Source organism: Sinohyriopsis cumingii, chromosome 12, assembly GCF_028554795.1.
Source record: "Sinohyriopsis cumingii isolate HCF-2022 chromosome 12, ASM2855479v2, whole genome shotgun sequence".
In the NCBI taxonomy this organism is placed as follows: domain Eukaryota; kingdom Metazoa; phylum Mollusca; class Bivalvia; order Unionida; family Unionidae; genus Sinohyriopsis; species Sinohyriopsis cumingii.
In genome coordinates, this window is record NC_142972.1 from 22,919,454 (window position 1) to 22,939,051 (window position 19,598).

The window sequence follows — 19,598 nt, forward strand, 5'->3', positions numbered from 1 at the left end:
TGAATAACAAAGTTCAGTCATGTATGACAGATTAATCAATACTCAAGTTTGAATAACACTGAGCCTTTGTTAAATAGCAACCTTATCAGGTATATTATGTCTACCAATGTCAATAAAATAATAATGGTCATATTCATAGGTCTTTTTTTCTTACTGTTTATTAAAGCAAACACCTTTTCAAAACACAGTATTCAATGTTTATATTACATTTCAGACTTCTATCCATAGTGGAGCTATGGTGATTAAATGGTTGGCAAGCTAAACTTACAACCAGAAGGTTGCAGATTTGAATTCGGCAAAGACAGATCTACGTCTACACATTTCATTCAACTAATAACACAGACCATGGTCAACAGGATCAGTATGTGAAGGCAAATCTAGGTCTACACAATTCATTTCACTAACAAATAGGACCGTGACTCAACAGGCTCCTTATGTGAAGGTAGCATAGGTCTAAACTTATAATTCATTCCACTAGCAACACAGATTCTGATCAAAAGGTTCATTATGTGAAGGCATATCTAGGTCTACACTATTCATGCCACTAGCAATACAGACCTTGACCAAAAGGTTTATTATATAAAGGCTGCTCTAGGTCTACATTATTCATTTCCACTAGCAATACAGACCTTGACCAAATGGTTCATTATAGGAAGGCATATATGGGTCTACATTATTCATTCAATTAACATGATGTGGACCATTATTAACAGTGATCATTGTGTGAAGGCAGATCTAGACCTACCACTATTCATTCCCCTAGCAATATCATTCCATTAACAACACAAATCTTGATCAGCAGGGTCCTTATGTGATTTAGGTCTACACTTTTGTTCCAGTAGCAATACAGACCCTGATGAACAGGATCATTATGTGAAGGCAGATCTTAGTCTACACAATTAATTCCACCATCATTACATGAATCAATAATAAGAGGACTCATTATGTAAAGGCAGACCTGGATCTACTACTATTCATTCTCTAACATCAAAGACCCTGATCAACAGGATCATTATGTGAAGGCAGATCTTAGTCTACACAATTAATTCCACCATCATTACATGAATCAATAATAAGAGGCCTCATTATGTAAAGGCAGACCTGGATCTACTACTATTCATTCTCTAACATCAAAGACCCTGATCAACAGGATCATTATGTGAAGGCAGATCTTAGTCTACACAATTATTTCCACCATCATTACATGAATCAATAATAAGAGGACTCATTATGTAAAGGCAGATCTGGATCTACTACTATTCATTCTCTAACATCAAAGACTCTGATCAAAGGGATCATTATGTGAAGGCAGATCTAGGTCTGCATGATTCATTCCACTAGCAATACAGACCCTGGCCAAAATGTTCAATAGGTGAAGGCTGATCTAGTTCTACACTAATCGTTCTACTAACATTACAAGGACCATTATTAATAGGAATCATTGTGTGAAGGCAGATCTAGACCTATCACTATTCATTCCACTAGCAACATCAATCTTGATCAGCAGGGTGATCATTATGTAAAGGTAGTTCTAGGTCTACACTTTCATTCCAATAGCAATACAGACCCTTATCAAAAGGATCATTATGTGAATGCAGATCTTGGTCTACACTAATAATTCCACCAACATTACATGAATCATTATCAACAGGAATCATTGTGTGAAGGCAGATCTATCACTATCCATTCCACTAACTACACAAACCCTGATTGACAGGACCATCATGCAAAGGCAGATCTAAGTCTACACTATTAATTCTACTAACTACACAAACCCTGATTGACAGAACCATCATGTAAAGGCAGATCTAAGTCTACACTATTCATTCCACTAACTACACAACCCCGGATTGACAGGACCATCATGTAAAGGCAGATCTAAGTCTACACTATTAATTCTACTAACTACACAAACCCTGATTGACAGAACCATCATGTAAAGGCAGATCTAAGTCTACACTATTCATTCCACTAACTACACAACCCCTGATTGACAGGACCATCATGTAAAGGAAGATCTAAGTCTACACTATTAATTCTACTAACTACACAATTTACCCTGATTGACAGGACCATCACGTAAAGGCAGATCTAAGTCAACACTATTCATTCTACTAACTACACAATTTACCCTGATTGACAGGACCATTATGCAAAGGCAGATCTAGGTCTACACTATGTTTAGTTGAGTATGCATTATACATGGAGACTTTGTTCTTGTAGTAGCTACAAATTGAAATCCAAATGTATTATGACAGGAAATGGAAGCAGATATAATGGAGTCTATTTGTGTCATCATGAACCGTTTCCTGATTTAGAGTTTTGCCTTAGTAATTGCACATTCCAGATAAATGTATACATCAGGAAAAACTCTAAAATACAATGAAAAAAGTTTTAAAAACAGTTCCTTCAAGTAAATTATTCAGACATATTAGTAGATAGGGGTTTTATATGTGTAATAATATAATGAAAAATATGTAGGTTATAGAAACAACCATATGTTTTGATGTTCTAAACTCACATTATTTTTGTCTTCCAAAGCATAAACCTGGTATTTTTTAATGAAAACATTAAATTTTTATTTGTAAAATTCCATTTCTTGTTTCTATTATATTTTCTTTCTTAAACCATTTCTTGATAACCCAAATTATTACCTCATGTTTTATGGCATCATCTAGCTTAGTACTATGACATAAGCCTTATATGACCTTTGTGCTTGGAATGGCTCAACACACTTTTAAGTCACTGACATTGTACACTGTTAAAAAAAAGGCACATCTGTACAGACTTACCCTCTATTCCTTCTGCTGTGTTATATACATATGGTGCAGCTCCTGAGTTTGGCATCACAAAGTCCTCCATGGGAGGTGCATTACCTTGTGACCACCCTTGTAATTCTGTTGGTATTGGCATATCCTGGGAATCCCCATTTCTAACCCCAATTTCATTTTCATCCAGCTCAACCACTGGAGCCAGGCCACCACCACCCTCCTTAATAGGAATTCTGAAGAAAAAATCCAAAAATGTATACAGTACATTTAACTCTAGATCATCTTTTCATTACATGCTGCTATTACACTGAGAACCTTGCCAACATTTTCAAGCAAGACCCTAATAATTACAGTACTGAAATTATTGGTGTCTCAATAAAAATTCTCTGTAAAGAAGGTGATAGTGACCCAGATTCCACAGGTCACAGTCACCTACTTTTCACATGAATGTTTTTTTAAAAAAAGCAGAAGTATAAATTTGATCAGAAAAGCTAGAGTCAACTGAATACTGCTGAGTCTTGTAATGGGAAAGAATTCAAACATCTTTACATGAATAAGGAACACTGCCTGCAAGGTACTGTACTCTTATGGGCATACCAATAAATATAATTTTACAATCAGTTTTGAAAGGTTCTGAATATTTTATCATATTTCTTTTGTTTCTTTGAACCTGTAGATATATTTAATACCAATCAATAGTCAAAATAATGTTCCATAAAATGGTCCACATCTGCATGACCAGCATGCTTGTGACATAATATATATAATGACAGCAACCTAAAAATGTCATAATAGGAGAACAATTCTCCTAGTGCACACAGAAAGTACTGTAAAATCGAGATGCTCTTAAGGTATTCTCTAGCTGATATCAAGTTGACTTGGACGGAGTTTATGGATACAATTCTCTATCATACCCTTCAATTTTGAGGTGTCTTCATTGTTATAAAGAGGGGCCCCAAGTGGCCAAGTGGTCTAAAGCGCTTTCCGTTATGGATCACTGCCATCTCACCTCTGTCGGTGTGGGTTTCGAGTCTCAGATTTGGCCAATGTGGGTATGTGAGAAAGCTTGCCAGTAGCTTCTTGAGGGTCGGTGGTTCTTTCTGGGGATTTCCAGAGTTCTTCCTCCACCATTAATAATGGCGGCCATGTATAGCCTATCGTGTGCTGAAAAATGGCATTAAACCCTACAACAACAACAACAACATTGTTATAAAGATGGTTGCAAATCCACAGAAGATGACCCATAGTCTGGAAGACCAGTGTCTGCAATTGGTGAGTAGGAAGTGGTAGCTGAGAAGGGGAAGTGGTAGCTATGATGGGGACAACTGATGAAGATGCTTGATACAGTCAGTGGAAGATGCTTCTATTATTGCAGGTATTAATTTGTTGGCTGGTTTTAGCATATTCAATAATCATCTGATTCTTATCTCAAAAATGTTTATTCATGATATGTCCTGCATTTGTTAATGGCTGATTAAAAGTACAGACTCAGGCTGAAATCGTCAAACAGCTACTTACTTTGACCAGATGTTTGAATGAGATTGTTACAGTAATGTTAACAAAGCATGGATTTACTTTTTTAATCAGACTCCATATAAAATAATAAAGTCAAGAACATTTTGACAAAATTTAAAATGCTCAGCATAGTTGGATCGTCAAGTTGTACAAATGTTTTGTTTGTGCAAAAGGATTGGTCATCCATGTAACTGTGTCTGACTTGGCCAGTATCACTGGATATTTGTATGCCTCCAAACCACACACCAGTACCCATGGTACCCATCTCTTCCGTGACAACACACATGAAGAAGCACAGCATCCAAACTTTGGCACATCCTTTATACAGCCCTGATTTAGCTCCAAATGACTTTTGTCTGAATCCAAATATTAAAGATTTGCTATGGTGCAGATGATTTGAAAGCCACCATGCAGCTGAAAGTGCAGTTCTCTAGTTTATGAACAACATACCAAAAAGTGAATTCAAAAAGGCATCTAATACTTGGACAATCAGACTGATAAAGTGTGTGGAGGTGAATTAGGAATACTTTGAGGAGATGCACTCATGTAACACACACTAATAAAGAATTCTGTTACATAGTGCATAACATTAAGAACTTTTTATATACCCCTCATATATAGCATGTAAACATCAGTGTGGCCATGATTTAAACCCAGAGCTCTAATCTGAGTCAATCAAATGAGGGCCCAGTGACCTTCTTTGTTTGTAATTAATTTTTAAGTTTCATGCAACTAACATGAAAAGTACCTTAGAAATAAACTTAAACCAAAGTATATAGCAAACATCACTGATCCATGAAATTCAGGTCACAGAGACATACTTTGAGATTATAAAAGAGTACTTCTAAAAGATACACCAGCTCTGCAAGTTTAATTATGCTATGTTGAATAGTAGTTGCTAGCAAGCAAAACACATGTGGTCATGAACTAAACAGAAAACTTAATCAAAGCTTGTAAAGAGTAACCTTTGCTGTTGTAAGGATTTTACACAGCCAAATGAAGCCTAATCAACCACCTGTTAATGTTAGTTGGTTATAGAAAAGGACAATTAGCCTTCTCAGTGCACCATGAGATTGGCCAACAGGTGTTTTCTTATTTACACCTTACTGGATACACCTAGGTAACTAGATCCCACAAAGTCAACCAATTCCTAAACATCAAATGCTACCACTACCCGTCACGAATGTGGGACAGATTATGAACCTCTGACTTTAATAAATTTAGGACAACAAAGAAGAAAATACAGCACTGCTTTCCTCTTCCTATTATTCATTCTAGAGATATTTTCACTTATTATTTTTAGACAACAAAATTTTCAAAATGATTGTTGTTTTGCAAATTCAAAATACTGAAAATGTTGCCATAAGAATTAACTTTCATTGTTCAATGTCAGATAAAGAAATATTACTTACCTAGCTACTTGTTTACTTATTTAGCTGGAAATTTAAAACTCTCCTGCATCTTTAAAAGTATAAGATGAGGATTATGGTTTAGGCTACTAGAAATCCATAAAATGACTGACTTCAAGCTCTTGTTAATTTTTTTTTTTCATTCAGCTCCTTGGTCAAATCACACATTTTTTAATAATTCAATTATTCTGCTTTGAAGATGACTTGAAAATTATATTTTTAAAAAGAATAAACTGCAATGATATATTTGAGAGTAAATGTAAGTAGAAAACTTGTGTGAAAACAGCTTCTTGGGAATTCAGCTTTGCAAAAGCTGTTATCTAAATGTTTTAGTTCAACGTCAACACAGAATAATGGTTAGAACTATAAACTGAGTCTAGTTTATGTCATCCATTGCCAAAAATGATATTAATCATTTTAATACAGTATCCAACCTAATAAATGAACCACCCATATATGCACCCTAACACCCTTTTGTGACAATTTTCAGCAACAGGCAGAGTTGTTGTTGTTGTTGTTGTTGTGGGGTTTAACGCCATTTTTCAGCACGATAGGCTATACATGGCGGCCAGTATTAATGGTGGAGGAAGAACCCGGAAAACCCCGGAAAGAACCACCGACCCACGAGAAGCTACTGGCAAGCTTTCTCACATGCCCACATTGGCTGAGCAACAGGCAGAAGGTCATATGAAAGGCTTTACTTCTTATTCCAAACTTCAAATAGAAAACAGGTTTTTTTAACAGATTTCCCTCTATCAAATTTTCATGTAGCATGATTAGGCTTACCATATATACGTACTTATAAGATGAGTCAAACTGCAAGAACTAAAGATCCTGATCTGCCATAGCATATTATGTCTGCAAATCAGGGTCTATGTTGTTTGTTACACTGGTTATTCCTAACAAACTGCACAGACCCAAATCTGCCAGTGCACTATGCAACAACCATAGATCTAGGTCTGTGCAGTTTGAAGTTGGACTCATCTTGTAAGCAAGTATATAGGATATATGGTAGAGTTACTAGGCAGCTATATCTCTGGTACTGCTCATTGAATAGTAACTATTTTGATCAATTACCTCTCCTTGTATTAAAATAACTAGATTAAGGATTATTCATCTGTGGACACTTGTAAATACATGTATTGTCATCTCAAACAAGCTGGATATATAATGATGATCTGGTATGTATACTTAAATTTATCCATTTACTTTCACTCTTCATCACAGCTCAAAATACATTTCTGCACACTGATTTTTTAAGATTTTTTTTAATACTGCTGTAAAGTGATTGGCTTTTTACTTTTGCATTTTCATTACGTACCCAAATTATAATATCCCAACATGATGAAAACAAGGAGTGTTTGAAAGCTTTTGTTTTCTCTTCACATTACAAAGAGTATGTTGGAAAAGCTCACCATGATCTTGACCCCAGACCATTATTAAATATTACACAAAGACAAAAATTGTTTAATAGGACAAAATTGATAAACTAAGAAACTAATTCAGAGGACAGGACACTGAGAATGTGGCATGTCATCAATTTTGAGGTGGTCATGTGGATAGTTTTCTACAATGGAATGATCAGTCAAAGCATACAAGTTCTAAGGAAAAACATTTACATTAATTTCTAAGATATGGAATATCATGATATGTGAAAACAAGGATTCTCTGTTATAATGCTCATATTCAACACATCTGGACTACTGTTTCATTATTCAGAGAAACAGTTCCAAACACAATACTGTGTAATGTTTGAGCTATAAAAGAATGCAGCTCAAATTGCACCAAGCAAATCTCTCTTCCAATTTTTGAAATGACTGAATTTATCTGCAAGGACTGGTTAACAAACAAGCATTTAAGTGTATAAATCTCTTTATGAAACTGCTAACCAGTATCTCCAGGGATTATTCCTAACAAATTCATCTGAATATGGATTAAAATTTAGTCATGATGTATTACGAATCTCATCTTTAAGTAACAGAAGGAAGTGAAACCAACAAGATTATTAAAATTATCAAAAAATATTTTTTCTCTAAGTTACAAAGTGAAAGTTTAGGAGGAACTTACAATATTGTGAATTAAATCCCAAATAATCCTAAATGTTCAAAAAGAAGGTTCTGAATGAATTCCAATAATCTTGAATATACTGATGTACCAATATTCTTGATGCATCACAAAGATATAATCCAGAATGTCTTCGAATCAATCTACAATAATCCCTAAGCAGTGTTTAAGTCCGAAAAAGTCAATAAGCACTTTTTAAGTCCAGTGAATAATTTAAACAAATGATTCATCTCAAATTATATCTGAACACAACAGTAAATAAAATTCCACAGACTGAACTTAAAAGAGGAATGAATAATTTTGTTTACCTCATCCTATATATACTAATTTCACTTGACTTAAGACACTATAAAATGCATAGAAAATGGGTCATTTTAAATGGAAAATTCCATGAAACTGTAAAGAAGTTAAGTTCTAGAACAGTCTAAATTAATAAATAAGGTAAGGCCTTGAACTCCAATCAATGGAAACATCTTTTAAAAAATGACAAAAGTCAGGTAGGTTAAACTTCTACCTTCAATAACGGACAAAGGTCAAACACACAATACAAATTAAGTATACAAAACAGATGTTAATCTTTGACTTCCAAAGCCAAAGTTAGAAACCTTTAAAAATGCTAAGGTGCTTTCATAGCAAACAGTATATCAGAACATCAAAATGAGTGATAATCTGTTTTTTTTAAATAATTAAAAAATAAAAGAAAAGTATTTTTCTTACGTGTTTAACATCTGTTTATTGTCATACTAAAATTTATCATGTTGCAAATATTTTGTATAATTTTTCCACCATTTAAGCAAAGTCTGTGAGGGAGAATGTTATTATATTGAGTTATCTTTTATTAAACATTATAATAATAATAATAATAATAATAATAATAATAATAACAATAATAATAATAATTATTATTATTACTATTATTATTATTATTATTATTATTATTATTATTATGACTTAGTCTATGACTGCCTCACAACTGCATACAGTTATTGGTCTGCTTTCATATAATCTACAATGATGAGTAATGGCCTGAATGTGTTTTTTCTTCTGAATTAAATGTTATTCATCAAATGATAATGATAAAGTGTTTTTAAGGTAAATAATGTAGTTTTAAAACATATCAAGCAGCTTAATTTAGTTTCATCCAACTAGTATTGCAGATTGTGCATTACTCCCAATTCTCATTGGCTATTTCTCTACACTGGCAAAGCTACACATTCATATAGGAGATCTATTCTATGGAATATAATATTGCTGATTTTAACTGAACAAAATAAAATTCATAAGTATCTGAAAAACACTGAAATTTGAACTGATACCCGAAAAATAAAATTATTTTTCTCCTTAATTTTCCATGAGTCAAGTTTCAAAGGAATTAAATTTAGACAGGTGTTACCATATCAAGATGAATTCTGTAAAATAGTTTCATGATTCTAGATAGGGTTGCAGGCATTTAGTATGCACTCACAATTATGGTCATAAACTTAATGAAAAAACTTATTCAAAGCCAGTAAATTGTGACAAATAGATCAAAGTGACCATTTTTTCATAAAAGTCTAATACTGATAGAGATGCAAACAAGAATCAAGTTTCATAACACCAGCATGACCAGTGCATGAGCAATTATTTTTCAGCAAAATTTAAACAAAGTTCATAAAACATCAAAACTGGTCATGCTGACCTACCTGTATAATAATAGAGTAGTACTTACTGGGATGCATCCTCTTACCAAGTTTCAAGATTAAAGGTAAAATAGTATACAGAACAAAACAAACTACATGTACTTGGTTATGATTTTAATGCAAATTTTACATTTTAGCCCATGGACTCTCACCCACTCCTCTGGGGATGATACCATGATAGCCACTCTAAAATGTTCTCTATGAACTTGGAAAGAAAGAATGGCTGACTCATTGTGGCTGTACATATGTGTATATGCTTTTAAATTTGTGTATTATGGATCCTAATGCTCAGGTAGTACGATGGCACTCCTCTACTTTCCAGAGGTGAGCTAAGCATGAATGAAACTATTGTTGGTACTTTACTTACCTTGGCAGAATAACTGTATTTACACTGTGAGGTCTGGAAGGAGCTCTATCTGATATCACAGAATCGGTTGTACCAGGACGCTGAAAGAGAAAAGGATTCTTTACTTAACAAGAGCATCTAATTAACTCTGATTCTATTAAATGTTAAATATAGCTGACAGTCACCATGGCTAAATTAGCTGTGTGGAAAAATGGCAGCATTAACCCAAGGAAGAAAATTGTCCTTCAAAATATGGATCAGTGGGTCTAGGTTATGTTCGAATAAGCTTACAGAAACCATTTCTCTATTAGCGCATCATTGAACCTGAACATTTAACCTCACTATCTATACCATACATCTTTGGCATAACTGAAAGTGATCAACAAAGTCTGGAGTAGTTATTTGATTTATACTTTAAATTCTCTTACCAAAAACAGTTAATTGTCTATGCTCTAGTGAACTTGATTTTTGACCTTTTGACTACAAAATCAAAAGGTATGTTCTCTGCTCACAAGCAGAAACTACCTTCCCTCCTTTTTATCTATGCATCAAAGGTCCAGAAAAGATGTGAACTATTGTCACACATACATGAAAGTTTCACCTGAAATTTAGCACAACAATTTGCCTTCCACATGTAGTTTTGGGACACAAAAGTTTCATCTTTCTTAAAATGTAGTTGAAAATGTGATATCAGCTGCATATGAATGTATGGTACATGACTGGTTCTTGTTGTAATACTTTGGAAAAGAATTACTTAAGTTGTACATGTATAATTTTTCACTTTACAATAAAACTTGTTAACTCCTGTTTTAACTATGTAGCAGTACCAAACTGTAGATGGCATTATTGTTTAAAGTCTATTTGGCTTAAGTCATTTATTCTTTATCTGTCTTAAAGAAAGTAACTCAACTCAACTGTTTTTGTTCGAGATCCATCATTTTTAATGTTACTGAATAGTCTATTCTCATATATGGTTCAAGGAGGGAACTAGGTTTCCAAGAACTGTTTACAAAACCCCATGGCACCTGCGTACCTGTTGAAATACACATTTTGTGTATAGTATGAGGTAAATACCTGAGTAACAATTTCAGTTAAAAACAACTATTTTTCAACCCTGAATATGAGTTTCTAAAGCCTGATTTGGACATTTTATCCTTAGTCACAAATTGGTTAGTTCCATCATGCAAGATGCTTTCCAAAGGTTGTACTCAATATGTCTGCCTAGCTGTTGATCTTTTATCACCATCCACATTTATATATTACTTGCAGTTGCATGCCACTGTGCTTAACAGGTAAAGGGGTCAAAGTTGAGGTTGGGTACACATGATTAACAGCATATAACATTTAATGGAAAGAAGGTGTTAACTGTTAATGAAAGAACTTTGAGATAAATGCAGGATAATAAAAAAGTGTTCGGAATTCTAATATATTTGCATGTGCAGAAAAACCAATGGAAACATAAAAATAATTTTACCACATATACTCACATGGACCACTGCTCATATATACCATTGTAAAATGTTTTAGCGAGGGACCACACTGCACACGTATCCCACAAAAGCTATTTTACTGTAGCATTTTATAGTAAGGAAACACATCACATTTATCCCACAAAAGATATTTTACTGTAGCATTTTATAGTAGGGAACACAGCACATCTATCCCACAAAAGCTATTTTACTGTAGCATTTTATAGTGAGGGGCCAAAGCACATATATGCCACAAAAGCTATTTTACTGTAACATTTTAAAGTGAGGGACTTCTGTGTATGTATCCCAGAAAAACTTCTCTACTGCAGTACTTTTTAGATTATCTTTACAACATGTCATAAATTTGTATTAAAACATTATCAGACATGTCATAACTTACATTTTGAAGTGAATCCATGAGCTTTCCACTTCCATCCATCTGAGTGATAAATTCCTTGTAAAATTTCATTTTAACTTTAGATTCCCTGATAGAAAGTCTTCCAATACCATTAAATGTAAGTTCAACATTCTTCTTAGCACCTACAGCCCTTGTGACAGCATTCAGAATTTCACGCACACAGCTCTCCACAGAATCACGATCATAAGGACTTTCAAAAGACAAGGCTGCATAGTTGAGTTGTACAACTGGAATATGACCTGCAAATGGATGTATTTTTTTTATAGTATCCACTGTATTATAATAAGTTTTTGTTCAGGTAAATATAAGAAACACACTGAGTCATAAATGATCTTGATATCTGACTGCATTGTTGATAGCTGTTGACTATAACAGTACTTTTTCCCCTCTGATTAACTTTGTATCTGACTTTATTACATTCAAGTCTTAGTCTATGGCTACTATTTCACCATGAATGTTTTACTCTGGCAACAAAATGATTCAGCTTTACGTTCTGGCAGTACTGAGAAAAGTTGGAGTCATAATACTCAAGGATTGTCCTGTTTAAGAACCACATCATTCGTTCCTCCAAAATTGTTCACAAAGAAATTTAACAATATTCAGAGTGTAGTATTTTATAACTCCTAAAAAAGTCTGTAAAACTGTAATCAATTGCTGATAAATTAAAAGTTTACTGACCTTAGCATGTTTGGTATATCAAGTTATATTGGTTCTAGGGTGCCAGTTTAAGGTGGTGGGGATCTGAACCTATTTTTTGTTCTTTTCTGTAAGGTTTTAATTCTTTCATATTGGAAGGAAATAAAACTTATGTTATAAACTTAGAAAATTATAAGCTATTTTTAAATAAAGCACTCTTACTTAGAAATACTGTTTGATATAAAACATTACCTGGAACATGAGCTTTAACATACTGCAGACCCTGTGATTGAGCAAATTTCTCAGCTATGTTAAAAACTGGTCTCTGAATCAGCAGAAATTTGTTATTTCCTATATCTAATTTCTTCTGTGAGAATGTAAATGTCCCAAGGCCTTGGATCTGAATACCCTGGAAATGAGAACAAGATTTCCTTTCACACAAAAATGCTCTGACAAATAATTTGGTGTCTAATAAAATGTATTGCAATAATGCTAACAAAAAAGGTAACAAAAGTTATCTTTAGTGAAGAAATCAATGATCTTCAGACACACAGTTATTCTTTTCTCACTAATAAGAGTATACTTCAACATATAAACATTGGTTCCTATCACAACCCAAATTGTTTATTGTACAGAACATCTTTCACAAGTCAGTGAACAACAAATGGATCAGATCAAATATGTGCTAAAACTAAGCATGAACAAGCCTGATAGTAGCTTATATGTCTGCTAATATAAACAATGCTGATAGTAGGATAAATTTAATAAAATAAACTGTCAATATTTGAAAGTGACATTTTACCAAAATGTACTTATATGTATAGGTACCCTTAGGTGAAAAGGAAATACTATAAGTTTACCAGTTTGGACTGCAATTATTTCTGGTGGGTGAACAAGAATGTTTAGTCACTTTTGGGGAAAAGTAAAATATAAAAGATGGTATATAAATAATTATTTCCCTGAAACTGTATACTATACACTAATACTACAATGATGCAGGCTTGTTATGGTTCTTCGCTGGTTACTTTTTTTAGTGGATATATATGGAGCTGCATTTAACTGAGGTTTCTTATCTTTCAATATAAGTGTAATTTTAATGGATTTCCCTGTTATGATGTTTAACATAAGAGAGTAAGAGAGTGTCTTTTATAAATATATCCTAATATTTTTAAGAAGAGACATTTATATCTTGAAGACATAGATAATAACCTTGCTGAGGGTCTGTTGACAATTTTTAGTAATGAAGATATGAATACTGGAACCATGGGACTAGACAAATTCATGTTTTCTTGTATAAGACGAAGAATACAGTTAAATGAAAACAATTCAAAAGTAATTGTTTTATTCTTTTGCTAAAATCCACCAGGCATATAAAACACCTTTCTGAAATTTTGCACAAAATGTTTGCCCATCCCCAGTTCTGTACGCAATTTCTGGGCATTAAAGCTTATGATAAGAAATCTAAATTCATTAATTCTTTCTTTCTATACCTTTTGTTGAGACATGGTTTTCTCAATGAAGTTTGATACATTTTCCCAAACTGCTGCGACATCTGAAAATATAAAAATTATAGGAAGCCTAAAAGTAAAATAGATTTGTTTCTGTTTCCTGACATATTTTTTGCCTGCTAACCCTATACATTTTGACAACCAGATGAAATAATTAAAATCAAAATATAAATACCAATTCTACATTTCTGAATGTCAAGACCAGTCCAGACTTAATTTCTTATGCTTTAACAGTATCAGACATAATGCTTGTTAAGACAAGTCAGCTGTTTCTCCCAATATTGTAAGTGCCTTCTGCGCATAAACTAGAAACCTTCAATTCTGTAATGGCTACCTTTGCTAACTGTGGTCACATTAAGATTTACATCATAATGTTCATCATAAATCCATGTATTTATATACAGAGAGAGTTCATACCTATCATATAACATCATATTGAGGAGGAATACTGACTGGGTTTTTCTTAAAGAAATAAAATTATGTCAAAGGGTGGTTAATTTTCACAAATGGAGGTGGAAAAATGAGTAAATAAATATGTCATATTTCCAACAACTGACACCATCTTTTTCTAGCAGGAAACTAGAAAAAATGGATAATACTTGTTGAGGCCTGAATTATTTATTTGGAAATATTCCAAAAACAAACCATGTGTCTAAACATTTAAAATATCCTTATGCATTACTACACACATGTATTTACCTGGATATTTTGTATGACATTCATTGCTGATAATTGCTATGTAATCATAATAATTTTTAATTCTTTTATTAACCTCATGTCAATTTAGTAACTGCATTATGATACTTTATTTAAGTTCTGGTTTATGAATGAAAATGTTCTAATATGTGGACAAACCACTGAGAGAAGTTGACAAATTATTGGTACCTAACCCAGTGCCTCACCTAACCAAGCTGCCCCACAACCCTACACCCCCTAAAGGAAATTATGTCAAGAGAGAATTTGGAAAACTAGCTCCCTTACCCTTTTATCCCCCCCCCATATATATAGGACATATACATGAGGACGATTCCCACCATGAATCAATGATCACCATATTGCTAATATCCTGCAAACTGAAGTGAATTTGACTTGTTACACATACCTTCAAAAGTACCTCACAAAATGATCATAATAAAGATATGTATACTAAGGAAAACAATTCACATCCATTCACAAGACATGACACACATATGACAAAAGCTGTATGCCGAGGGAACTGATCTTATGGTCAGTAGAGTATCTGTACTTCAAGCTGTACTGCAAGTATACTTTAAATGTCACTGAATAAATTATCCAACACTAGAATCAAGTCACTGTCAACATATTAATAAAGCTTGCTGAAACTGCTGAAAAATTAAAGATGGGTAAATCGGCAGTCAGCAGCAAAGATCAACTTCATTACAATGCTGAAAACTATGGATGACTGGATTAAAGCAAAAGAGTTTGGATAAATTATAGACTGCATTATACACTGATTATCAGAAAGCTAATGGTGAACATTCAGGCTGTTCATATGTAATCATCACAGGTATCTATACTTAGCCCAATGCTATTTGTAGTGTTTATAAAATTGGCGGACTCTCTAATGTTATTTGCAAATGACACAGTAGGCTTCATCACCAAAAACTGAGGAATAATAACATCAATAACACTTTACATAAGCTGATACTGAAAACTGGCTCAACAGTAAATATAGTCAATCATATGAAAAACTAACAATTTATGGGTACTAAAACTTTTATTCCAATATACACAACATTAATAAGGGCATGCAAGTTCGGTATGGTCGCCATACAAAGTGACACACATTGAATAATTTCCAAGGATAAGTAGATAGGCTGTGTAAACTTAAATTAGCAAAATTGAGTTACAGATGCTGGCTTTTTGTGCCAACTATTTCTGTAATGTGTGCCATGTTTTATAATCTCAATACACATAACTTTAAATGGCAATTGTTCACTTTATTTTAAATTTCTATACATCCATATGTCTTCAGTGGCTCCATATTTACATGCACAGCGAAATCATAACTGGTACAAGAATGTAAATCTATACGCAATTAAATGATTCCCGTGATGCCGTCCAGATTCAAAATTAGTACTCCGTTAGTCTGAATGGCAATACTTCTGTACAAATAAATACAAGTGTCATTTTCAAATATCGGGAAATTGAGACCAGGCACTTTAAATAGGTTGGTCCTAATTTATTTTGTTAGCGATTTCAGGACAGAGGTCACATATAACAAGTGTTTACTTCAACTTTAAAGCTTACCGTCCTCCGACAGGGTGTCTCGAATTGTAGAAAATTTATTTTTCTTGGCATCTGCCAAGAGTCCTGTCATTGCCTCTCCCATACTGCTGTTTTTCTATTTGTTTCAACAGGCAGTGCTCAGGAGACCATTTTGAGGAGACAGTCGCATCCATGCACAACAGCGTTGCCAGGGACCGCGTGCTGTGATTGGCTATTATATATTTACGTCACAGGTAGCTCTGCCGCTAAATCGTAAGCCTCAGTTTCGCACTTAGACTGGTTAGCGTATGTAAAACTAGTCCAAAATACTAAATTTTCAGTTAAAACCCTTACAACACTGTTGTACTGGATATTGCTTCTCTAATAATATTTTATGACTTTGTATCGATCTCCACAATAGAAACAGGTTTCACGTTGTTCAATGACTCAGTTAAATGTCTGTTACAACGATGTATTTTGATTTCTAATGGGTTATGATAGGCGCTATAGTGCGTCAGGAATGTTTATGAGCGTAGAGGCATGATAACATTCTCTTGATTGAGCTTGTTGTAAATGTATACAGCTTCACCTTATACCTGCCATGCCTTTAGAAATACCTATCAAGTGTCGAGCGGAACCAATGGGATTGGGCTACACAACTTAAAAGACGCCCTTTCTATACAAAGGGTTCTATATAATTATACGTCGATAGAGGCAATAGAATATTACAGGGTAGTACTAAAGAAACAAAAAAGATATTAAGTTTTATTACTCCATTCAGTTTAAAACAAGTATAAGGAGGAATACGTGTAAATACGCTTTAGAAATTAGGTAATAAGAAGTGTGTACGCTAAAATCTCATAGGAAAAATAAGATATAGGAGAACAAAACACATTAGCAAAAATTACTGCATTTGATTTCTCATGAATACATCGAGTACATAACATTACTCTGAGTTACTCTTTCCTAGCACAACTTGTTTTAGGTCTGAAATAATAATAATAATAATAATAATAATAATAATGAGGACTTGGTATAGCGCCTAATCTTTAGAAGCTCTAAGAGCTTTACAACATTAGACAACACATATAAGATTTTTAAAAAAACATATATTATATGATTACAAACACAAACACCATGACATTAGAAAACAGAAAAAAAACATGCTGAGAATATTTAAGGTAGGGCACATTATTAGGTCTTTAAGTTTGTTCTTGCAGTCGAAATAAGTGAGTTTTGAGAGCACTCTTGAATGTGATCACTGTGTCTTTGTGTCTAAGTTCAGTGGGAAATTCATTCCACGTTGCTGGGCCCTGGTATGCAAAAGAACGCTCTCAATATGACTTTATTTTCATAGTGGAAATAATGAGTATACGATTGTCAGAAGAGGAGCGTAAGTATCTTGCTGGTGTATACACATCGGTGAGGTCGGATAGGTATGTTGGACTAGAGTCCGTCATTGAAACATAGCACAGAGAACAAATTTTGTGTTTGATTCTGGATCGAATGGATAAACAGTGTAGGGTACAGAGCAGAGGGGAGGTGTGATCTGATCGTGGTATGTCAATTATGTGACTACCCGACATCTGTTGAATTTTAGGTACAACTTGTTACTTTGTTCACTGCCTAAATAATTGTGCAAAACACTGCTCTATTGTCCTCAGTCAACAAGGGGTTTGTTTGGGGTTTGTTTTTGTTTTTTTTTGTTTTGGTTTTTGTGCAAATTTAAAAAGGCCTTTTATCCTACATAGCACACGCGTAACAAATAAAATCAATTGCCAGTTCTGTCATCACTAACCTACTCAGTATCCTCATGTTCATACACCATAGATATATCCTATTTTAACTTTCCTTTCTAGATACATTTTGTGTATAACATCATTGTTTTATGTTGTGTTCCGTTACGCAGAATTCAAGGTCAACTGATTTCTTGTTTATCATCAAATCATTGTAAAACATAATGTCTACATTTAGTCGAATTCTTTTCAAAGAATTTTGTGGAAAAGTTATTTTAATGTGTTTCCATTTTTAGTTACATTGGTCATACATTATGGCGAATTAGCATACTTTTGTCCAGAATTTAATTTTTTTTTTGGCTACCAGAATGCTTTCTCTTAAATTTGGTTCATTTCTTTGATGAAGTTTTCTAGAAGAACTTGTTTAAATGTAGTTTTTATGGGTTTGGTATGAGTAGCATTAAAAGTTAAGTTATGGAGAAGATATCTTCGCTAGCCAAGGATCCAATATGTTAATTTTATCTACATCTTGGCGGATCGATCAGATATTTAATGCTTCGGGTCTGTGAAGTTCACTGGATGCCGTGGCAAGCTACCGCATCCAATAAAAATAAAGTATCTCAAATTTGAATACTGTTCCTGCATGATCGATACAAGGGGAGCACACAACTGGGCTGGACTCATAAATAAGCAATTTTCCACTAATGGTCCGTGTTAGTACATGTGCATCCTTTACCTCAAATACACCTGTAAAAGCTTCTCTCTGGTGCCTTGCCATAATTTCGATGTTAAACTGACAAAGTATCTTTTGAAATCAATTGCTTCCACCATTTTCTGCCCATGTACAATGTATCGCTATTACACGCGGTTGATTAGTTGCATTAAATACTAAGGGAGACAACTCATGACATCCAATACATGTAACTAGGACAAAGCACTGGACTATTTGATCGATCCGCCAAGGTGTAAATAGGGTTCAGAACCATGGCTAGCGAAGATGTGAAGAAGCATAATGTCATAGCACAATAGTATAGGTACAAAAAACACTAAATATACAAATCAGCATTGTTAGCATAATAGAAATTGTTCCCCCAAACACACTCATATAGGAAAAGGTAACATTCAAATGAAGGCTGCAGATTCCTGTGGATTATAAGATTTTCCCTGCAGCACACTCGCAGTAGCTGTTATTTTAGGAGTCGCAGCAATCTTGTTTAACATACATATCCAATTGTTTGGCATTGGGGCAACTTTAATCGAATTTGTTGCAAAAGTGTACAAGAAAAAGTTGATATACAGAAAAATTGAAAACATGATGAGGAAGTGACCTCTACAATAAGCTATTATGTTTGTCAATTTGTAATCCTTATGATTTTGTGTAGTTGTTCTGTGAACTGTCTGATGCATCAAAATCCATCTGAACCGTTGATCGTCGTTTAATTGGAAACTGTTTTCTTTATTTTATCAACCTAGCAACTTTGCAATTCTTGGCAAAAATAAAATGTTTCTCGTCATTGCTCGGTATTGGCAAAAATAAAATGTTTCTCGTCATTGTTCGGTATAAAAGTTGCCTCTTCATTTTTGTATGGGTGGTGTGTTTTGTTTCTAATTATCTTGATGAACAAGAGACTGTAATAAGCGGACAAGTTATAAGTTAACAATTATATGTATTTGGTTAATAAGCGGACAAGTTATAAATTAATAGTTATATGTATTTGGTTAATAAGAGGACAATTTATAAATTAATAATTATATCTATCTGGTTAATAAGCGGACAAGTTATAAATAAATAATTATATGTATTTGGTTAATAAGCGG

At 33.7% G+C, this 19,598-nt stretch overlaps 1 protein-coding gene across 3 annotated transcripts in view; it reads right to left on the reverse strand.

Annotated features, from left to right (window-relative positions):
• The window catches only part of LOC149786099 (coiled-coil domain-containing protein 81-like), a 78,184-nt gene extending 61,912 nt beyond the window's left edge, over window positions 1-16,272 (reverse strand). For 2 of the 3 annotated variants that reach the window (XM_089976408.1, XM_089976410.1), the window contains exons 1-6: window positions 16,087-16,271; window positions 13,798-13,859; window positions 12,560-12,716; window positions 11,654-11,910; window positions 9,806-9,885; window positions 2,793-3,004 (exon numbers count right to left, since the gene is read on the reverse strand). In XM_089976408.1, the coding sequence (XP_089832534.1) occupies window positions 2,793-3,004; window positions 9,806-9,885; window positions 11,654-11,910; window positions 12,560-12,716; window positions 13,798-13,859; window positions 16,087-16,168 (850 nt within the window). In that variant the 5' untranslated portion in view covers window positions 16,169-16,271. Of the gene's footprint in view, window positions 1-2,792; window positions 3,005-9,805; window positions 9,886-11,653; window positions 11,911-12,559; window positions 12,717-13,797; window positions 13,860-16,086 lie in introns of all 3 variants that reach the window. The other variant, XM_089976407.1, reaches the window with a different exon arrangement.
• Window positions 16,273-19,598: the final 3,326 nt, after the last annotated feature.